The sequence below is a fragment of the Pantherophis guttatus genome, chromosome 6, assembly GCF_059756535.1.
Source record: "Pantherophis guttatus breed Tessera chromosome 6, ASM5975653v1, whole genome shotgun sequence".
NCBI classification, from domain to species: Eukaryota; Metazoa; Chordata; class Lepidosauria; order Squamata; family Colubridae; genus Pantherophis; species Pantherophis guttatus.
Genome location: NC_142068.1, coordinates 29,783,543 through 29,807,640, shown reverse-complemented (window position 1 = coordinate 29,807,640; position 24,098 = coordinate 29,783,543). Strand labels below are relative to the sequence as shown.

Here is a 24,098-nt window from a genome sequence, read left to right as displayed (position 1 = left end):
TTATAGTGGTTACTCTGTATGTTGAAAATGACTCTAGGTCTATTAGGTCTTTTGGTTTCCTTACGATGTTTGGTTTTAAAACTTTTATTGGAAAAATATGACTCAATCAATTAAGGTAATCTAATTATTCTTGCTCTCAAAAGAACTTGCACACTTACTACTCTTTGCCACTTAAGCATAAATAAGATTATTCTACAATATTGGATAGGAGTGCTGGTTGGAGGACAGACTAAAGTTAGAGCTTTAAGAAGCAAGTGTTTTAATGATTCCTTAAATAAATGACTCAAAAAGGAAAATATCAACTTTATTGAATTTGTCAGTTGTCTGAATATTGAGATACCCACTTTGGTTCATTTTATTACTGCAAGATAATACACAATAATTACAGAAAATAAAAAAGGAAGACATAATAAGGCAATTCTTAATATATAAGAGCAGGAAAAAAAATGGCAAATGGAATATATCTGTTTGCTGAGTGAAAATTAGCCGAATTTATATACTATATATTTTTGCTATTATATAGGGATATCAATATACTATATATAAATATTTGACAAATATTTTGAGTTATATGGAATATTCTGACATATATGGTATAATAGTTAAAGGTATGATTGTAAATATTGAAATAAGCAACTTTAGAAATTAATAAAATTCCTCCTGCAGGCATAATTCAATGTGATGAGACTCTTAATGTCTTGATTTGAACTAACGTCTACGTCTATTACGATTGTTCCTGTTTCCAGCCCGTTCAAAAAACATGAAATCCTAAAATGTAAAAGAATAGGAAAAATATTAGTCAAAAAAACTTCAGACTAAAACGCTTGTTTATTTATATCTTATATCTGCTACTCCAAAAAACAGCACCTGAAGTAACCTACAAACTTCTGAATGTATGAGAAGATTGCTGGGATATCTAATAACATCTCCAAGGAAGGAGTGCAAACAGTGCCTCCTCCTCCTCCTTTTACCAATCTCAAGAAGGATACCATGTTTGATAGGTAAAAGGTTGCTGACTGTCTAAGTAGAACTAGAAATGCCTTGCTCTTTATCACAGTCTCACCGCAGATTATTCACAAGAGCAAAAAGTGAGGTCTTGGTACCAAAGCTTAGCTTGCAGCTGGACTGAAGAGTCCAAATAATCTATTTCATCCAAGGTTTCCACATAGATAAAACTATTCACCTTCTCTATATTCTCCCTCCAAAAGGGAAGGTTGGAGATTAGTTGATAATTCTCTAAAAGAGTTGAATCAAATGATGCTTTCTTGAGGATAGGTGAACTACTACCTCTTTCAGTCACCATCTTCATCCCATTTTCACCCAGCTTCCTGTTATCTTCATGGAAACTATAATCAACCTAAAAGTATATGGATCTAACCTACATACTGTATACCCACCTAATAGATGGTGGAACTGATATCATAAAGAGCACTGTCCATTTTTCTTAGGACAAACAGGATCATAATGTCTCACAAGAAGTTAAATCACACTGTCCTATACCTCCACACTCAGTGCACATTAACTACTAGCTACAGTAGCTGAACAGCAAAATCTCGAGTTAAGTGGATGATCTGAGCTACTAGAACTAAACTTGCAGAGGCAAGATTTCTATCTAAATTATAATCCTACACATACCAAGTTTCAATCCTGCTCTATACCACCTGTTGGTAGTGTAGAAGGTTACTACCACTAAAAAAAGTGGACATGTTGTTTATGGACCACTAAGAGTTGATTTGTCCTAAGTTCCTTTTACTATCTTCATAAACCCATTGTTTCCAGAATTCACTGAATTGTAATGTTTTAGGCCTAGGACTTACCAGAAGAAAGCAAGCCCCTGTTATGATTGCTTTCATATTAATATCAAGATCCATTGGAAAACCGATTTGAAAAACGCTTGCATCTGTAGCAACCTCTCTTGCTAAACCAGTCCATTTTTTTACTATGTTTCCAATTGTAGATTTCCCATCCACAGTTTTCACCTGATTTTAAAAAGAACAAGAGAAAAAAAAGAACAGATTTTATCCTTTCTAAAATTTAATTTTTTTAAATAAACTTTATATTTTAGAAAGTATTACATCTTTCTTTCCAGTGTTTAAATTCCCAACATTGATGTCCCAGATAACATTACAATATTTCAAAATAGCTGAATTAATTTTTATAACTCACCATCAATTATATAAGAAATTTCAATATAAATAAATATGTTCATTGAAAAACATTGTTACTTCAAAATGATCAGCACAACTCCTTTATATTTATAAGTATACTATGCTTAAATATATATTTATGGAATATTTTAATTACACTAATGAAAACAAATACAAACTAAACTCAGAGAGAGAAAGGACAGTAAAAAAATTAAAAGAATAATGAAAGAAAAATCAAAAGAAAGAAAAAGGAAAGAGTGAACTAAAGAAACAGAAAAGAAATACATAAAGAAGTGGCTTCTAATCTTCATCAAAAGAATAAACAAGTTTGGTAGCTCTTCACCTTCTATAAGATTACAAAAGATATATTTTCTTTCCATAACCCATTTTTTATATATAAGAAAATCCATAAAAGATCAATTTTTCAACACTGGTGTCAGCAAAAAAATCCATAAAGGTGTTGCCAGAATTTCATAAAAATGCCTTATTTTACCCTTCATTAAAACAATCCAATTTTATATTTCTTCCTTCTACTTCTGAAAATCTTAATCTTTAATTCATTCAATTATTGATATAGGATTTGATTTATCTTGATTTCTTCTTCATCTCATCACATAGGCTTCTTCAAGGCTTTAACAAGTCTCTTTTGTAAATCCAATGGAAAGACATTGTCCAGGTCATTGTTTTAGTTCATCATTTGCATTTCCATTCTTTAGTATAACAAATACAAAATCCTTATCTGGATCATTCTCTTGGCTTGCTATTTGTATTTCCACTTTAAATAACTTCTTTGTCTTTTCCAATATTTCTGATTCCACTATTGGATCTCTATGAGTCCACTCTGCATCAAGCAAAATTTGTTTCACATCTGCCATTTCTTCATTAACATCCTTCAAACATAGTCTATCCGCAGAAACAGACATCGTTATTGATATTGTAGGTATTATGGTTATTAATTTCTTTCCCACTCCCCTTTATTTTTAAAAAATGTTATAGTGTTTTTGTAATTTTGTAAATCAGAACAAAAGGCAGGGCTTTTTTTTACTTTTGGTCTGGAATACGATTCCACTAAAATATATTGCTTCATTCCTTCCTATTTGGGACAGCAATTGTCAAGTGATAACAAAGTTATCTTTCAAGCCTTGGAGCCTTGGTAGTACAGTGGTCTAAAGCACCCTGTTATTAAGACCAGCTGCCTGCAATTACTGCAGGTTCGAATCTCGCCAAGCTCAAGGTTGACTCAGCCTTCCATCCTTTCTAAGGTAGGTAAATTGAGGACCCAGTTGTGGGGGCAATAAAATGACTTTGTATAAATATACAAAAGGATGAAGGCTATTGCTTAGCGCATTGTAAGCCGCCCTGAGTCTCCGGAGAAGGGCGGCATATAAATCAAAATTAAAAAAAAAATAACTCACCAAATTAAGGAAAGAAATGATAAAAGATTGACAAAGCTGGACAAATTTAAAACTCCTTTCATTACATGAACTGTGATTATTAACATGAATATATTACTTAAAATATTATTTTAGTATTTGCTTTTTTGTTCCAGAATCATAGTTCCACAACTGACAAAGAATAACTAACAAATTAGCTCTAAAACAGGACTGTCAAACTCGCAGCCCGCAGGCCAGATGCATCACACACTGGCCACGCCCACACCCGGTTTAGTAAAGGGGAAAAAAGTCCCGATACGTCATGTGATGCTGCTGTGACACCACAAGTTTGACACCCCTACTCTAAGAGGAGAAAGTTAATATTATAAGGTGCTGGTTTAGCCAACAGATAAAAACTTAGACATGTTGTAGGACAGAGCTTGATAAGAACATGGAATTCCATTAAAAACAAAACTCAGTAATCTTGTCTTTAACCTTCAGAATTCTTAATTGTCTCCACAATAAAAATATTCTGGAATAATTATTATAAGAAACAGCCACAATTACAATTTAAATGGACAATCTAGAAATGATAAAAAAAAATAAAAGTAAGAATTTATACAGTCACCCAGAATTGCTTTGCAGAGTAAAATGGACGGCATATAAAATTAATAAATTAGTATATATAGTTCAGGTCTAAGGCCTTACTAATAAATAGTAAATAGAGGTTGTGTTTACCTCAAAATTAACATCCTGATAGTATTGGCAAGACACACAAGGTGCAGTAATTTTAAGAACATTTTCTCTGGCCTCATTCTGGATAGTAAATTTTGGTAGGCATGGATGCCAGTTTTGTTTCACATATCCAATGATGTTGCCTAGAGGTGCCTGAACTTCAAGCTAAAAGAGAGAGAAAGAAGAGGAAATCCCAGTTAATACAAAAGGTAGATTTATAATTTTATCTAGCACAAAGTACACAAAAGATTTCATTCATTCATAGTCAAAATCAGTGTACACTAATGCTGAAGGTTAAAATAAGATTTGAGGATCTTATTTAACAAAACTAATAGATAATACAGGGACAACAGAAATATACCTGAGAAGGTAAATCACTTTCTTAGCCTTAACTATCTTACCATCCTTCTCTTCTAACCCCCAAAAAGGTTCATGACGACATGAACCTTCAGTAGGAAGACATCTTGTCTTCTAGTGCAATATAGAGAAGAGAGATGCTGAAACAAATTCTCAATATACACATTCAAAATAATCTAAACTTAGCTTCCAAAGTAATTAGGAATTGTGCTTGGAATGTTAATATGGAGCCATTTGACTACTTTAGAACTATTTACTCTCAAACCCACATTCATGTATTGCAACTGCCATGCTGGAAGGCCATTTTCCCATAAGGATGAATGTATCCACTTGGATCAGTTATGTCCACAAAGAAAAAGTTGTAAGTGAAGTAAATTCATCCCACCTTTTATCATTTCTCCAGATCGTATAGGGGATCTCTTCCTTCAATTATCTGATAAGTGCTCAAGTATGATACCCATTGTAGACAAATCTCTTTTTCAGAGCAGATCAATCCAGCCTGGGATAATAGCAAGCTATTTGTAATATCTTTAAAACCAAGAGGTCTAGGTTTATTGGGACAATGAAATTATGACTATGCCATTGTGAAATATTTCCTTTGTTTTAGCCTGGCTTTTCCTCCCTAAATCTCACAAATTCTAAATACCAAACTAAAATCTCATAGAATCATAGGGGATGATGGGATCTTCAGGGATCTTTGAGGTTTTTCTATAGTCCAAACTTCTGCCAAAGGCTCCTTCAGTGGTGAAATCTGTCCGGCTCGCGTGAACCGGTACTGCCGCCGCTGCATGGTTCAGCAAACAGGTAGCGGCGGTAGCGCAAGGCTCCGCCCACCCACCCAGATGTCGTTACTTCCTGGTTTTAACCAGGAAGTAACCTGTTTTTGACCCTCTGCACATTTGCAGAAGGCTTTGCGCATGCGTAGAGGGTCAAAAATAGCGTGTGCGAGCTTCCGAACCGGTAGGGAAGGTAAGTAGATTTCACCCCTGGCTACCTTAAACAGGTAGTTCTCAACTTACAAAAGTTTGCTTAGTGACCATTCGAAGTTACCACAGCACTGAAAAAAGTCACCTATGACCATTTTTCACACTTAAGACCATTGCAACATCCCAAGGGCACAAGATTTATGTTTGGATGCTTGACAACTGCCTCACATTCATGACAGTGGCAGTGTCCTGGGGTCATGTGATCACTTTTTGCAGCCTTCTGACAAGCAAAGTCAAAGGGGAAACCACTTAACAACCATGTTACTAATTTAATGACTGCAGTGATTCATGTAACAAATGTGGCAAGAAAAGTCATAAAGCGGGACAAAACTCACTTAACAAGTTTCTCACTTAGCAACATCAATTTGGGGCTCAATTATGATTGTATGTTGAGGACCAGACAAATGGTTGTCCAATCTTTTCTTGAAAACTTCCAGCGATGGACCACTTACAACTCTGGGAAGTAAGCTGTTCCACTGATTGATCATGTTCACTATCAGGAAATTCCTTCTTTTTTCCAGGTTGGATCTTTCTCTATCCATTGCATCTTGTCCTACGCTCAGGTACTATGGGAAAGAAATCCATGCTCTCTTCCTTGTGACAGCTTTTCAAGTTTTAGAAGACTGCTATTATGTCTCCCACAAGCATTCTGTTTGTTAGATTAAACATACCTAATTTGCTTAGCCATTTTATTGGTTCGATTTCGATTTATATGCCGCCCTTTTCTGGAGACTCAGGGCGGCTTACAATGCGTTAAGCAATAGCCTTCATACTTTTGTATATACCTGCTTAGTAGGCTTTCACTCCCCCCCAAAGCGGTGTTCTTTTTTATACAAAGTCAGCTTATTGCCCCCACAAACCGGGTCCTCATTTTACCTACCTCAAAAGGATGGAAGGCTGAGTCAACCTTGAGCCTGGTGAGATTTGAACTTGCAGTAATTGCAGGCAGCTGGTGTTATTTAATAGTGCTTTAGTCTGCTGCGCCACCAAGGCTCTTTCATCATATAATTTATCTCTAGACACCATCATCATCTTTGTTGTTCTTTTCTGCACTCTTTCTAAAGCCTCAGCATCTCTTTTGTATCATAGTGACCAAACTGGACGCAATATTCCAAATATGGCCTCACTAGTGCAGTATAAAGTAGTTATCACTTCCTGTGATCTTGATGCTATTCCTCTGACTCACTGACTGACTCAAGGAATTTCATTATCTCACAAGTTTTATTTTAAAAATAGTTTTATTCTTTCTGTACATCTTTCTCTAATATTTGTATATGTCATATATAGCCTGGTAAAACAGGTGCCCTTTTGCCTATCAGTTGATAAGAGAGTCATGCTTCAAGGCAAAATGGTTGTTTGGAACATGATAAATGTGTGTTCAGGTGGAAATAAACTTAAGAGAGCTGTAACTATCACTTGAAAATCAGTAGCTTCAGAACAAAGAATGGTCCTGCCCTTACACAATAAAAGGATCTGTTTATTACGGATGCAATCATTAGTAGCTGAATTTAATTTTTCCACAAATGAAGGAGGGCACTAATTATTGCTTGGTAACAGAATACTATTTGTTTTTCTGATATTTTGCAATGTCCTTGCCTCACAATTATTCTCACATTTGATGAAAGAGTATAACATTAGCTACACCCACCCCCTTCTGTAACGTCTTTCTTCCTGAAATTTTAATCATTTTCCCTGATGATAAGTTTCTGGAAATTCAAATGCTTGCAAATGCTTTTGTAAATATTTGGTCTATCTAGTTGTTAGAAGGCTTCCCAATTGAAACAAAGCTGTAAAATTAATTCTTTGAAATACTCTAAAACATGTAGAGAAAGACACAACTGACTTGCCAAGTTGTTGGAAGTTGCACTAGAAGGAATTCACAACCGCTGTTCTCTTGACGATAAAGAAACCGATTTAATAGAAAAAAATCAAATGTTGGGCACAGGAAGGGAAAAAGCTGTTTACCTCTTGCAGGCAACAAATACAAGGACAGCAGCAACTGGAGCAATGGAACTCTCTTGACAATTGCATTACTGGTTGGTTTGTACTGTCAAAGAGTTTTATGGTAAACGATCTCAAAGGGCCGTAATAATTCAGGTTGTAGTCATCATTTTCTTCAGCTGCGAAGTATACCCAGTGCCCCATGGCATTTTTTACTTCATACTTATTACAAGTTTCAAAGCCACTTATCACTGAAAAAGAAGCAAAAACTTTACAATTAAGTGAATCTAAATGCTTATCATTAAGAGGAACTGAGAAGAAAGAGAAACCAGCTTCAGACTCTAATATTCAATTCCATAACACACGATACAGTATGGCGACATCCAAATTTTATCAGCCAGTTCCATCTGGTCAGGCAGGGAAGATATTTTGTGGATCCCATCGGTCAAAAGATTCTGATTGGCGGGTCCAGGAAGATAGTCTTCTCAGAGTCCCATCCTCTGGAACATTTCTCCCACTGAAGTGTAAGGCAGGCTCCCACTCTCTTGGCCTTTTCAAAGGTGTGAAAACATGATTCTGTGGGCTTGTTTGGGACGCACAGAGAAGCATGCAACCATGGGGCTGGTTAGTGTCCTAAAAATCTTTCCCCTGTCTTTTACTTAATTTTAATATTGAATTTTAATCACTCTTTGTAAGGTCCAGCCTCTCCCCCTTATTCAAGAAAGTAAAAACTCTTGAAACTTGGCATTTCAAAAGGAACCTTTTATTAAAAAGGGATGATAGCAAAACGAATTCAAAGCAGGCTCTGAGATCCCTCAAGGCATACAACTAGAAAAGAGGAAATTAGAGTCCCCTCCCAACAGTCCGATGTGGATCCAATCAATTCACAGGTGTGAAGATATTATTGTACAGGCCACTCTGAGAAAGAGATAAGAGAACTTTCTCAGGGCCATCTTCCGGGGATGCAGTCCACATGGCCCACCTCTCTCCTTACATTCCCCAAGAGGTGAGAAAGTGCCAGGCAGCTAGGGTGCCAGACAATGGTTATAAATCAGGTTAAAGGTTATGCAAGAATGCAATGCAGGATATAGGATACATAGCAAAGGGAAAGAAGAGAAATGTGCGAAGGGACCAAATCACCCCCTTCCTCCGAAGAATTGCAGATACACGGATCTGACACTCTTGCCTCTTTTTAAATTTTATATACCATTTTTATGTTTTAATATTTTTATTTGTACACTGCTCAGAATCCCTTGGGCAGGAAGATGGGTGGTTTTGAAATCTGCTAAATAAAAATAAATTGCCATGTAGATTGTCACATCCTTACTGCTCTCCCCAGCACCTAGCGAGTTTTCATTCACACATTTTATTTTTATTTATTTATTTATCACATTTTTCTAGCGTCCATCACATTTGCGTGACTCTGACATATTTATAAATAAACTCCATCTCTAATATAACCTTTAAAAGGCCAAATATGACCAAACAAAATTTTTTTTTGCCATACACCCCAATTTTATCCCCAAATAATTGTAAGACCCCAAATAATTTATTGGCTAAGTATCATTGTGGATCATGTACAGAGTGCACAGTCAATAAATAATATCAATGAATAAATATTTCAGATTTACAAAACTATATATTTTCCTAATCCTCAGTCATTATTGAAATAATAAAGCAACATACGTACTTTCCATGAGTTCAATCTGCTCTGCAATTGTTATCTGATCAAGCTGTTGCCATAATAAAAAATAAATAAGAGACAAGAATTAAAACTGAAGAAACATTTACAAACATTAAATGACCGATTATCCTATGACTATAAATATTTTCAAAAGCATTAATAACACTGCCATTTCATTGGTATTATTTATTCAGATTACATAATACATGCTATAGCCAGGAAGAATTATTACCTATTTTGCTTGGTGTTCTTTTCTTCCCCCAAACAAAGGATAGGATGGCAGTACATGTCAAAACATATTTCTGGATTATCTATTCAGTGTCTAGTTGCTGTTCCATATTTGTTATATTTAAATAAATTCTTGAAGATATGTATCAAAAATACGCAAAACTGCATGCATTCATGGAAGAGAAGTTAGAACTTGGGAGTCAGACCTTGGTATCTCTGACTAATGATAGGATCTCAATATCCTGATTGGACCCACTTGGCCTGAGCATAATTTAACTTATCCTCTGAATTTTTTACAACGCATCATCAAAAGAATTCTGAGCACTGTGGGCGATTTAAATAATAATTATTGTGCCAGGAGATAATCCATCAATCTTTGCCAAAAGAGATTGTTTTTCCAGGTCTGCTGTCAATTGAAAATGCTCTTCTACTTGCACACAGGTTTAAATTGCTAGCTGATTCTGTTGCAACTGCCTATACAACTGAGTAGGCAAATCCTACATTGACCATGTGTACACACTTAGAAATGTTAATAGTCATTAATATTATTTATTTTTTATTGCTCGGAGGTACAAAAATAACACTTGGCAATATAAAAGCAATCCATCATAGATTTCTTTCAAAGTGAAGTGCCATTAATTGCCAAGCCCAAATGTGCTTTAGTCTGGGGAAACATTTTACTCACAAAATCCATCAGCATCTATAAAATATTGCTTGAACCTTAGAGGATTGGGATATACTTAATGTTTTAAAGAAAGTAGCTTGGCAATTTAAAAATATATTTTAAAAATATATTTTAAAAAACTGAAAAGAACACAGCAAAAATACTTGATGGAGAGAATTCTTTCAGAGTGAATACAGATAGTCTTTTGACTTACGACCAAAATTGAACCCAAAATTTCTGTTGTTGCTAAGTGAAACATTTGTTCTGTGAGTTTTGTTCCATTTTACAATCTTTCTTGCCACCCTTGTTAAATGAATCCCTCCACTTATTAAGTTAGGGACATGGTTGTTAAGTGAATCTGGCTTCCCCATTAGCTTTCTTTTGTCAGAATTTCGTAAAAGGTGATCACATCATCCCTGGACACTGCCATTGTCGTAAATGTGAGTCAGTTGCCAAGCATCTGAATTTTGATCAGGGGGATACTGCAATGGTCATAAGTGTGAAAAAAGGTCATAAATCACTTTTTTCAGTGACATTGAAACGGTCGCTAAACAAACTGTTGTATGTTGAAGACTACCTATTTGCTCCCTAGTTCAAAGATTAGTTTCACATTTTACTAATGACTAAGGTATTTATGGGATCCCATGCTTCTCTACAAAGGACAAGAGAATAAACTGAAAATAAGAATAATATACTTGGCTGAAATATTCCAATCCACGAGGGCACTTGGGGATCTGAGGTGGCGGCGGCATCCAGATGATGGCTGGAGGTGGGTTGGCTTGAACTAAGAAAATTAAAGAGGATTAAAAAAAGAAAAACCTCAGACAACTATTTTGAATTTTAGACTGCTGAAAGCCTTCTTCTAAAGACCTGTAGTATCTGGATATACTTTGGCAGGGCCATTTCATAAGTATCAATGAAGCACAGCATAATTCTACATTATATAAGGTACTGGTGATGCCAATCAACAATCAAATTAAACCAGCTGCACTACTGGGAAAACATGTATCTAGAATGAAGCACTCAAACTTTTATTTCAACAAAAGGCAAAATATCCACTAGAGGGTGCAAAGGACTTGGTTGATGAAATTTGAAAGGAAATTTCAACAGAACTGCAACAAATATTTTTACAAACACCTTATTGTTGTCATATGTATTGAAGATTTCCAAAAGATTGAACTATTTAGGGTTTAAATTAAATACATATGCCATTAAATTGAGTTCAGTTTCTAGAGACTTCACAGACATGACCATGACATTTACTTGAAAGCAATATCACAGTATTATAGGGAATGTGGTGGCTCAGTGGCTAAGACACTGAGCTCAGCGGTTCGAATCCCTAGTGCCGTGTAACGGGGTTGGCTCCCGTTACTAGTCCCAGCTTCTGCCAACCTAGCAATTCGAAAGCACGTAAAAAATGCAAGTAGAAAAATAGGGACCACCTTTAGTGGGAAGGTAACAGCATTCTGTGTGCCTTTGGCAGCCACATGACCACGGAGATGACTTCGGACAGTGCTGGCTCTTTGACTTTGAAATGGAGATGAGCACTGCTTCCTAGAGTCGGGAACGACTAGCACATATGTGCGAGGGGAACCTTTACTTTTTAATATCACAGTGGTTTCCCATTGACTTTTTCTGTGTTGGTTTTTCTTTTTCTGTTTCTCTTTCCTTGTCTAGCATACAACTCTGATATTCCCATGTACAGTAGTGTCCCATTCACATACTAACTAGGTATGACTCTGCTTAGCTTTGAGTGCAGTTGAAATCAGCCAGGTAATGGCACCAGCTGGAACATTTGAAAATCACTCAGAGTTTAATTAATAGAGACGTGTGATGCTTTGGCTTCAATTCCCGAAAGATGTTTTGGAGTGTGAACATAGCACCTGTCTGCAATGCCTTAAAGCAATTACGTCTTTTCCTAGGATCACAATTCAGCTATTTTATAGAGATGCAAACAAGTATAGTCATTGTGTCCCTGTGTCTTTCAACACACCATTCTATGATCCAGTTCAAAGCATTGCATAGCCCTACTGTGCACACATTCAAAATGTTGTCTTTCAGAAGCACCTCTCTTTGAAGCACTAAACCAGCTATACCTCGTTATGCAATTGCATCGAAACTATTCCTGTGCAACTATTCCTGGAGATAGTACTCTGCGTAAGTACTATCTTTGCATGCACACAGAAAAGCAAACAAGCAATTGCTTGAATGCTTCAAAAGGAGGTACTTTGTCAAACTAATACTTTGCATAGCCCTCAATAAGTGATTATGTTATTATTTTTTCCTGAAAGATATTTAGTAGAGAAAGGATTCTTTGAAGTGCAGATTGACAAACATACACTCTTTTTATCACTTTCTTAAAGTAGCTGTATTTTTCCTGGGCTCACACAGTAGTTGCTCAATTCCAGCCAAAATGCATTTGAGATGAGGCTTTTACCATGGACCCATGCCTGCTCTGAAGCACCTTCTCTCATTTTCCTAGGATCATACGGCTTCTTTAAGTAGGGCCCTATAGGGGTAACATCGGTGTCACCCCTGCTCCAAAGAACTGAAATGCAATTCACCCCTATTATTTGTGTCTATAAATTTTAAGCAAGAAGGTTTATTAATTCCTGGGGTGGAGATCAGTCAATCTTTATATTTAAAGCTGTAGCTTAACATGGATCTGTCAGGTTAAAAGCATTTTTACATTTCTTAACAGATCAAGGGTTTGGCTAAGGCTTCCTGGATGTTAGAAGTTGGTGGAATGTTTTGGAATATGTGATGGGTTTACCACCTTGTTCTTCTTTTTAATTTGTCCCAATTTGGTTTCATTGTTTATTACTTCTTATTATACTGTTCCTATAAGGTGGCCAGAGTCAGACATATCAAGCTGGATCAAATAAATGAAGTTCCCAATGCTGCAATTATAACACCCATTCACCTAAGTCTCTTTAGAGCAACAATTCTCTCTCAGCCTATGGTTTTAAGGGATTGAAGTGAGTATAAAATGACTATAGGAAAAGCATGGAAGAACAAATGTATGTTTATTTTATATAAACGACATGCTGTATGCCATGATTATCTACAATAGAAAAGACACTGTAGCAATAGCTCTTAGACTTATATACCACTTCATAATGTTTTACAGCCCTCTCTCAGCACTTTACAGGGTCAGCATATTGTCCCCAACAATCTGGGTCCTAATTTTACTGACCTCGGAAGGATGGAAGGGCAAGTCAACGTTGAGCTGATCAGGATCCAACTCTTGGCTGTGGATAGAGCCAGCAATACTGCATTCTGACCACTGCACCAACAGGGCTCCTATACAACCTTGGTGACCTTCCTAGAATAGTTCAGATCACTACAATTTTATTTCTTTGAAATATGACTACATTCTGTAAATTTACAGAGTGTAGGACAAATAATATACATACCTGGATTCCTTTAATCACTTACAATTTTATGGGGTTTCTTATTTATTTATTTGAAATAGAATCTGTTCTGTTACTTTATTTTTGTTAACTCACCAAATTCTGATGTGTGACTATAATAAAGATTATTATTACCTGTAAATGCTGGTCCATACTGAGGATATTGGACTTGAGGATGTGAATAAGCTGGGCCTGAATATTCTGGAGGTGCCGATGTGGGCTTAGTTTCATTTGCTGGAAGAAGAGAAAGGCATACAGATATACAGTATTACATGCACGCCTTGTATAAATTACATAAATAAATGGCATTTTATGCCCTATTGCAAGTGTATGTATAGTAATTGAATTTTCCCAGTGCTTTAAGGATTATTTTGAATGAGCCCATTCATTAATATATAGAAATGAAATCAAAATATATGCATTACATGACCAAACATGTAAAATAAAATGAAAATGTTTATTAGTGAAATTTTTTATATATAAACATTCTTTTAAACAGGCTTTTAAACATGCTAATTTATTGCATTATTCATACAGCTACTCCTTGCTCAATTACGGCAATTTGGACTGTCAACCCCTTTGATAAGTGATACCCACATAAAGCACAATGTTACATGATTGTGCCAACTTACAATGGCAGTTGCAGCAGTTGCAGTTGGTATTAAGACAAATCCTCATGGTTACAGCATCCTGCAGTCATAAGATTGCCATTTGCAACCCATTTGCTGCCTTGTCCATTGACTTTGCTTCTTGGAAGCTGGCACCAACTGTTAAAAATGGTGATCATGTGACTGTGGAATGCTATAACATTGTAGTTGTGAGATGGCTGCCAAACATGCAAATTGTGATTGTATGACATTCGTACTTAAGGGAGTGTGTGTTTGTGTGTGTCAAAAGGAGACTGTTTCATCTCAGGTAACAAAGTTATTTTTCCAGTCTGAAAACTGTACAATGCCTCAGCAGACATTCCTGGTTTTAATAAAGAAATAAAATTGTTGTTTATATTCATTTATAAACTTGAGCACTTCCCATACCACTCTCTTACACATATAGACATATAACAGATATGTTACTTACACATTTCCATCTTCTTTTATTTCGTCTTATCTGAAAAAACAAGACATTTCTTTTATCATGTAAGTAAACACATTGTTTCAGATTCTTCAGTTTGCTTTTTGAATTCATAGATAAAACTAAAGAGTGGGTTGACCAAACATTATGAAGAAATCAATGTAGGCTTTCAAAAGATCCAAGTAATCTGTAAATAAAATCAAATATGACCTTTGAAAAAGGTGTGATACATTTTTAGTACATTGTAACATACATATTTGAAGGATAATTCCATTTCAAGGACAATCTTCTGGGCTCCAAATGTTATACTTTCATAGAAAATCCAAGAGTCTATTGTTGAATTTCACCACATTGCTAGTGCTTCAAAATGATCTTTCTTGAAAAATGATAGAGGTATAGTTCTGATACAAATTCCAGTTGAGCACCTGTTATTTCTTGCAACCAACTTTTTTTTTTTCCAGTATTTTTTTTTATTCTGGACACAGCCACCATGAGTGGTAGAAGTTTCTTCTACCTGTTTCTGTCCACATTTCCAACAATTTGGGGCCAAATTTGGGTATATTTTTTGCCAATCTTGAGGGAACCAAATGCCAGCGGTAAAACATTTTATATTGGTTTTCCTTATATTTTACTGATCTTGTTAATTTATAATTTTTGTTCCAAATTATTTCCCATTTCTCTCATTCAATATTGTGCCCTACATTTTTTGCCCATGCTATCATCGCTCCCTTCACTATTTCCTCTGCTTTATCAAATTCCAAAAAATATTTATACAATTTAGTTATTAATTTTTTATCTGGGCCAATCAGTACTTTATCTAAATATGTGGAACCAGTTTAATACCTCTTTGTCCTTTGAATACTGCGATTTTATTTGTAGGTAAGGCCACCGATTAATAATAATTCCTTGTTTTTCCAAATCTTGCCTACTTTTTAAATTTCCTTGGGAATCTAAAATTTCATATTTGACCATTTTGTTTATATCCATAGTGTTTGGGTGTATCATTGCCTCCATTGTCGACAGCCACCCAGGCATTTTCATATAACATTTTTTTTAGTTTCTTGCCATATTGGCATGTCAATTTATTTGTTTGTTTGTTTGTTTGTTTGTTTGTTTAGTAATTTATATAGACATCCAACTCAAGCAGGTAGCTCAAGATGTTAACTACATATCCAACATTTGTAAAAATAGGGGGAAAACTTTCTGCTGTCTCTACTGAGAATTTACGAGGATGTTTCTGATAACATTTTTGAAATAACTGATTAAGTATTTAGTAACAATGTAGGACAGATATGTCCTACATTCTCTTAAGAATTTTTACTTTTTTAAGTTGGTTCCACAGTAATAAATAGCCCACTTCCCTTTATGGTCCCAGGCTACAACGTAGGGATCATGAGCTTGTTAACAGTTAACATATGTTTTGTTTTGATAGAACACTGGCAGATAATTTTGACTGGCTAAAGTCAATTGGCTCACTTAATGACTGCATTATTTACTTAACAACTACAGTAATTCACTTAAAAACCAGGGCAAAAAAAAATCATAAAAGCAGGTGTGGCTCGCTTAACAACTGCTTTGTTTAGCAATGGAAATTCGGGTTCCAAGGTAAGTCAAGGACCAGCTGTATTCCAAACAATGCTACAAGGTTCAAGTCACATTTTACCAGGGATGAAATCCAGCAGGTTCTGACAGGTTCTGGAGAACTGGTAGCAAAAATTTTGAGTAGTTTGGAGAACCGGCAAATACCACCTCTGGCTGGCCCCAGAGTGGGGTGGGAATGGGGATTTTGCAGTATCCTTCACCTGTCACACCCAAGCCACACCATGCCCACCAAGCCACGCCCACAGAACCGGTAGTAAGAATATTTGTACTTCACCATTGCATTTTACCCTTCAATTCCAAATCTCTGAATACTTGCAATCTGCATTTCACACACTGCAGAAATTACTTGGGATTGAGAATATTTTTTTTAATTGAACTTAAAATCATGAATTTATTGAACTGGATAGGGGCCAATCTAAAGAGCTATGCCCTATATATGTCCCCTATGCTGGTTTATAAAATATCTCTAGCTGAGAATTTATTGATTGCATAGAGAACATTAACATGCTTGATGTAAAACTGAGCTTTGCTTGTACATGACAAATACTGGACAACATGTGCAAAAAATGATTCATTTTGAATTTAACATTAGAGAATGACGTATATGCCAGAAACACTTCTAATTTAAATGTCATTATATTAAAAGGTTTTATAAGGAATCAGATTTGATTAAAGCCAAAATGGTTAGCAGAGTATTTGGAAGTCAGCAACATAAGAAACATTAGAAACATAAGAAAAGTTGAGTGTATTCAAGAAAAAAATAATGAATAAAATGGAATGTGATAGGAAAACAGGTATGTTCTGTGCCTGTGAATATCAGAGAATGAGGAAAGGAAAGACATAATGCATCAGAATGAAGATGGTCTAAACTTGTGGAGTAGAATTTGTTAATACCTGCCTAGAATTAGGCAGGTTAATTCCTAGAAAAGGAACTGTAGGCTTAATTATGAATGAAAGAGCTAAATATATATCTGAAAAAAATGGGCTAGTCTCATTTAAATTGATGTGTATGATATGAAAGTAGCAATGTACGATACATTTCAGTGAACTGTGATAATGGAAGAAGCAGATATGAATTCTGGATGAATGCAATGTTGGGGGAAGGAATATTCTGTCAGACAAGGAACCTCTTTCATAAAACTTTGAATCAGGAGGTGGTTCCAACTTCCAACTGCTATGCTAAAAAACTCCAGTGGAAAAATAGTAACTGGTTCAAAGGAGATCAGGCAAAAATGGAAGGAGGTTACTTAAGTATCAGATGTGTCAACATCCAAGACACTTTAGAAGATATTACCTACTTACAAGAACCTCTTCTACTTAGATCAATTTAGATCAGTTTTCTGATCACTACAGAATTGACTAGCTAGTGCAATACTGTAATGGGCTGTAAGAATAATCTTGAGGAACAAGAAGAACAGCTTCAACCAATACAAAACTCAGACAAAAGAAATTTGAATCCAAAGCAGAAATGTAATTTGACAAAAAAAACCCCTACTTTGTTAGGCGCTTTGTTTGTTTGTTTTGTTCTTTTCAGATAAAAGCAGGGAGTGGGAAGACATATTCAGACTTGCAATATTCTGTTACTGTACCTCTATAATAAAAGTATGATTAGCATTCATAAGTTTGGTTCCCAGTCTGGTCTACCTCAAAAAGTTGTAAAATACTTACTGAAATATGGCAACCAATTCCATAAAATACAGTAAAAATTCTAACCAAGCTATACCAGAAAATCTGGAGAACAACACAGTAGCCAACAGATTGGAAAAGGTCACTCTACATTCTGAAACCAAACAAGTAGAGTTAATAGACTGCACAAACTATCAGGTAATATATTTATTTTCACACGCTAGCAAAATAATACTTAGGATCATCCAATGCAGATTACAGCCCTATATAGAAAATGAGATGCCACATATTCAAGTGGGCTTTCGACAAAGCTAAGGAATATTATTTCTGCTGCGTGATGGATAATTGAGAAAGTGAAAGAATACCTAGAATAAATCGCTGTGTGCTTCATTGATTATAGAAAGTCCTTTGATTTGTATCAATCACATCAAACTGTAGAACGCTTTCAGAAAAGAATGGGAATATAGCATTGTGTAATCAGCTAGAATTATTTGCAGCCTTAGAAGCAGCATTTAAAACCACAGGATTTGTCACAGAGACCCAAGAAAACACAAGGCAGACAATCAAGCTACACACCAGAAGAATCAAAACCACTGCAAAACAGGAGATAAAAGCAGTTCTCAAAAAACTAAAGAAAGACCAAACTATTGTCATCCTTCCAGTAAACAAAGTCTGGTTATTATAGACAGAACATAATAATACAAAAAACCAAAGAATTACTGGAAACCTACATCCCAGTAAACCTCAATCAAACACAGAATCTGGGCAACTTGATTAAAAGAACTCTAAATAATCTGACCAAAAAAGATCAAATCACAAAAAAAAGAATGAAAGTGGATGAAAAACAGTGGATCTATCTTGTCACTCTTTAACTGATGCCCCAAAATGCACAAATCCAGCATACCTCTTCATCCATTACTAGGGACCCAATATACAACTTAGCCAAAGCATCAAAAAGTCTTAGCCATCTCACCAAGGGAAACAAATATTCTACCTTTTTTCCACTACAGTGTCTCCATAAAATCAAGGCCATAAAAATAGAAAATGAAATTATGGTTTCATTCAATTTCACACCATTCTTTATGTCCATAGATCTAGAACTAGCAAAAGAATTCATGGCAGAAGTACTATAGAACTAAAATCAAAATACCCAGAATCATAGAATAGAATAGAATAGAATAGAATAGAATAGAATAGAATAGAATAGAATAGAATAGAATAATTTATTGGACAAGTGTGATTGGACACACAAGGAATTTGTCTTGGTGCATATGCTCTCAGTGTACATAAAAGAAAAGATACATTTGTCAAGAATCATAAGGTACAACACTTAATGATAGTCATAGGGTACAAATAAGCAATCAAATCATATTAGGAAACAATCAATATAAATTGTAAGGATACAAGCAACAAAGTTACAGTCATACAGTCATAAGTGAGAGGAGATGGGTGATAGAAACGATGAGAAGATTAATAGTAGAATCATGGACCTGTAAGCACTGTAACAAACACTATGTAGAACAGACTGGCAGAAAACTATCAGAGCACATCCATGAACATTACCTAGCAATCAGAGGCCATGATGAAAACTCTTTAATTTCATGACATGTGCATAGACTCAACCACAGTTTCAACTCAAAAACTGAATATCCTGTCTGGTTGTAATGACATAAGGTGTGGTGGCTAGGGTGTGAAGGTAAATGTACTTTCATACAAAGATAATGCTTATTGCTGGCCAAAACCCAAATACTTTTCAGTGTTAGATTGTATGCCTAAAGGAATATGAATCTAATAATTAACATATCAAAAACAATATAATTGTGTTTGACAGGAGATATTGAGTGCAAATTGAAACTTATACACAAATGATTAAAAAAAACTTAAAATAAGTGACTAATTTATTGGCTTTAGGAGAATGTTTATGGGTGGGCATGGTATCCTAGCGGTTAAGACACTGGGCTGTTGAGCAGAAGGTTGGCAGGTCAAGACCCAAGTATTGTATGACCTCCCATTTCTTGCCCTAGCTCCTGCCAATCTAACAATTTGAAAGCATGCAAATGCAAATAGATGAATAGGTACCATTTTGGTGGAAAGGTAACATAACATAGTCATGCTGGCCACATGACCATAGAAACACCTTCGGACAACACCGGCTCCCTTGGCTAGGAAATGGAAATGAGCACCATCTCCTAGAATCAGACACGACTGGGAAGGAGAAACCTTTACCTTTAGGAGAATATTTATTGAAGTTGGGAAAAATAGATGAAGAAATGTTAAAGCATGCAAATGCTGGAACAAACATAATGGGTAATATAAAGTCATTCATGAAGATGAATATTTGTTGAAAAAAGCCGTGCATCTGCTCATTTTGTTACATGGAAATTAGAGCTGGATATGTCAGGAAAAAAATGATATTAAGTTAACCAATTGGAATGATAGTACATAAGAAATCTGTGTTGCAAAAAATACAGTTAGAATGAGTATTATAGAAATGGATAGAACACAAGAGTGAGTGACCAAAGAAACAAAAAACAAAACCTGGAGCTATGTAACAAATGAAGTTGTCATAAACTTTCGCCTATGGTTATCACCTTCAAAGTTCTTCAAGGCATAGGGATACACTACAAACATATTTTTCATGATTTGCCTTTGCTGTGGTATGTTTACATTTGATTTACAGTAGTCCTTGACTTTTGATCACAATTGAGTTTGTCCAGAATTATAGTTGTAGATTGTGGTGGTTGTTAAGCAAGGCACCCACTTAACTCAAATCCCATCTCTCTTTTTTGTGATCATCAAGTGGAATAGAGTGCCTCAGGTGGTGGGGAAAGCCCCAGGAGGCTGACCTGCAGCACATCCACAGCTCCCACATAATCTTCTCAGACCATGACTGTGGCCACTCCAAACTGGCACATAAAGTGGTCTCTGTGTAGGAAGGTCACCTGGCAGTTTGGCTGCTTTTCTTTCTCAAAGTTGATTTCCAAGTATCACATTTCGAAAGACGCCATCTCAGAAGCAGGTGCCATTTTGGAGGCAGCTACAATTCTTGAATTGCAAGAATTGTGATTGCTTCTGGGATCACACCATCCAGTTTCTGTATAGGAAGGCTGTATGGCACATCAGCTGCTTCTCCTTGGAAAAGCAAACTTCAGAAGAGATCAGTGAAGTGAGACATGATGGGGCATGGGAGGTCGAAAGATGTGGGTCCCAGTGGGGCAGGAAGCAAGTTCAAGGCCTGAGGGGACCCAGCTGCATGGGAAGTACATCCAAGGAACTGAGTGGGCAAGGATGGAGAGGAAGTAGGAGGGTGGAGCAGCTGCAATGCCCCTGCAGTTTGTCATAAGGGCAGGCACATTGCCAAGTGCCCAAATTTTATTCATGTGACCCCAGGGTGTGCATCAGCCCTAACTTCAAGTACACGTCATAAGTCCCTTTGTAAGCGCCATTGTAATTTTAAATGATCACTGAACGAATGGCAGTAATTTAAAGATTATCTTATTGATTAAATATTATTTTGTTTGAGCACTTTTGTGGAATTGCCTTATTTGGCGTATGTCTTAATTGGACTCAGAGCAACATATATTAAAAACTTAGTAAAATTAGAGCACACAATACACATTATAATAAATAGCAGAGTCACAATTCATAAAGTGGACAATATACTGAACAGTTTACCTGCTTCAACCTTGGCTAGCTCAACGCCTCCAGCTCTCCTTCCTGGTCTGAGACTGCAGGACACACGACAGTTACAATTTTTTTCTCCAGGTGTGTGAATTCAGATTGTATAGAAGAGATTCCCCAATTGTTTAGCTCTGAAAAAGCTATCTTTTTGCAAGCCAGTGGAGTAGCTAGGTGATTTTACATTTACAGAAATAGTTTTATTTGGATCCCTGTTAAAAATTGCTGTAGTGTATAGAATTTATCTTCTACACTGTTCTTTGTTTTAAAATTGTGTCCCCATGCTTCACCTATTGCAGTCTACAAACCAACCACGGTGTCCTAGCTCTGGTAAACAAATGCTTTCAGCAAGTGTTTATTTATTGTAATTCTTTCAATCAGAAAACTTCCTCTATTCTCAACAGCAGAGAGGGGGCTTCAATGCTCAACACATTTTCACAGGAAATGGACCATAAAATAATAAAAGTGACAATAACAACAAAACATCTCTAATAATGTCCTCCCCAAACCAGATGCTTCATCATTTCTGATTCTACAAGAGATATTAGAATTCTGACTTCAGGGCTGCCCTCTGGTTATTGATAAAGAAACAGGGTGGTACTGGGTGGAAGAAAAAGAAATCGGCAGGTGACAAGTTCGATTTTTCCAGGGATATAAATTCAAGAATAATAGGACAACTCCGTCTGTGAGTGTGTGGAGTCAAATTGTCCCTGATCCCGCTTAACAGTCCTGAAGAACTCACCAATACCTTGGAAAACGGCAAAGAATCCCTGGCCGTTTCCTGTTTACTATTCTTCCGTTTCTTTGTAAGAGGGTTGTCATTTTCAATCAAAGCAAATAGCGGAGCCAAGCAAACCCTTCGATCCCTCACCCCTGAAGTTCCGAGACGAAAGGGAAAACTTACATTTTACGACCTTGCGACGGAGTTACTCTAGACTAAGCGGGTCAGAATCGCCTTTGCAAAAAAAAAGGAAAGAAAAGGTACTTCCACCCAAGTGACTGTTACTGCTGATCGGTGCGTTTGTTTGCTTGCTTGCTTTTCCCCACCCATGAGAAAAACGAGACTTGGGCGACTGCTCTTCTGCCTCCTCCCGCCCAGCTCCGGGGGCCCTGCTAAGGGAACAGGATAGGGAGGGGGAGGAGGCAAAGAGCAAATGGAGCTAATATGGGAGCGGGGGAGCTCAGAGTATTCGACGGAAAATATTTCCCGCCAGAGGAAGTTGCATTTGCCAGACACTGTTCTAGTTAATCGCACAAAGGAGGAGCTCGCTGCTTAATTGCCTGCGTTTCAAATGACGGAGAGATAAGGCAGAGAGAAGCGCGGGCTGCAGTTGTTAGAAAAGAAACGAGCGGTCTCTTGCCTACGTCACGGGGCCGAGCCCATTGTGCTCGTCGCTGTAAAATCAACCACCTAAATCCATAGGCTTAATCCATAGTTTTTTGCCATGGATTAAGTAATAACAAAGCACCCATTATGCCTTTGCTCCATCCCGTTCCGTCTACCACCCCAAGTGTCTTTTTTTTGTTGGGGGGGGGGGCGTTGGTCGGTGGTGAATCTTGGAACAAGAGGAGCCTGGATAGCTCAACAGACAGAGCTCTGTAATTTAAGACCAGCTGTCTGCAATTAAAAGTAAAATCTAATTCCGCCAGGCTCAAGATTGACTCAGCCTTCCATCCTTTCTAAGGTAGGTAAAATGAGGACCCAGATTGTGGGGGCAATAAACTGACTTTGTATAAAATATACAAAAGTATGAAGGCTATTGCTTAACGCAGTGGTCCCCAACCCCCGGTCCGCGGACCGGTGCCGGGCCGTGGAGTACCTGGCACCGGGCCGCGCAGCAGCCGGGGGACAGGAACGCTGCAGCGCAAAGGCTCCTGGGCCGTGCGCAATGGGCCTGCGCAAAGGCTCCTGGGCCGTGCGCAATGGGCCTGCGCAAAGGCTCCTGGGCCGTGCGCAATGGGCCTGCGCAAAGACTCCTGGGCCGTGCGCAATGGGCCTGCGCAAAGGCTCCTGGGCCGTGCGCAATGGGCCTGCGCAAAGGCTCCTGGGCCGTGGCCCCACCCCTGTGCGCGCTCAGCGGGCCGTGGCGATAAAAAGGTTGGGGACCACTGGCTTAACGCATTGTAAGCCCCCTGAGTTTCCGGAGAAGGGCGGCATATAAATTAAAGCAAAAATAAAAAATAAAAATGAAGAATTGCCTGAAATTCAATCCGAGGCAGGCGCTTTCTGGCAGCACAGTCTCTTCCCGTTTTTTCCCTTTCATTACAAATCTATTTGTTTAGTTTATTCAATTTATTTTAATTTAAGGCATCAGGTATGCCAGGGGAATTTGGTGGGGTACTCAAAAAGTTATTGACTGTTGCTCTGATAGCTCAGCATTAGAAGAATCAAACATTCATTTAGTTGGCTAAATAAACCATGGGCAGAGCCCCAGTCTAATTCATCCCATGGTTGTTGTGACAGGAAATGGGAAAATGGAGTAAGACCCTTTCTACATTGTTTAATGTAGAAAGAGCAAAGTAATATAATGAAACAAAATGATCAGTGGTTGTTGAAAGTGTTGGGCTGTTCGTTTTTTAGGCTTGTTGATTA

At 37.0% G+C, this 24,098-nt stretch overlaps 1 protein-coding gene and 1 long non-coding RNA gene across 5 annotated transcripts in view; one reads left to right on the top strand and one right to left on the bottom strand.

The window, feature by feature from the left end:
- Window positions 1-290: 290 nt before the first annotated feature.
- LOC117678318 (phospholipid scramblase 1-like) lies at window positions 291-22,864 on the bottom strand. Of its 2 annotated transcripts, XM_087872643.1 has the most exons (10): window positions 22,410-22,851; window positions 21,503-21,555; window positions 14,606-14,635; window positions 13,664-13,762; window positions 10,811-10,899; window positions 9,230-9,272; window positions 7,564-7,790; window positions 4,259-4,420; window positions 1,818-1,979; window positions 291-768 (listed from the first exon to the last, which is right to left on the bottom strand). In XM_087872643.1, exons 3-10 carry the CDS (start codon window positions 14,613-14,615, stop codon window positions 709-711), a joined length of 852 nt encoding a protein of 283 aa, XP_087728769.1. In that variant the 5' UTR covers window positions 14,616-14,635; window positions 21,503-21,555; window positions 22,410-22,851; the 3' UTR covers window positions 291-708. The 2 variants fall into 2 exon arrangements, with proteins under 2 accessions (XP_087728769.1, XP_034295186.1); XM_034439295.3 differs by lacking the exon at window positions 21,503-21,555 and having other exon boundaries at window positions 22,410-22,864.
- LOC117678317 (uncharacterized) overlaps window positions 22,651-24,098 on the top strand; it is a 49,078-nt gene continuing 47,630 nt past the window's right edge. For 2 of the 3 annotated variants that reach the window (XR_004594992.3, XR_004594991.3), the window contains exon 1: window positions 22,662-23,190. This is a non-coding gene — a long non-coding RNA (uncharacterized LOC117678317). Of the gene's footprint in view, window positions 23,191-24,098 lie in introns of all 3 variants that reach the window. The other variant, XR_009620429.2, reaches the window with a different exon arrangement.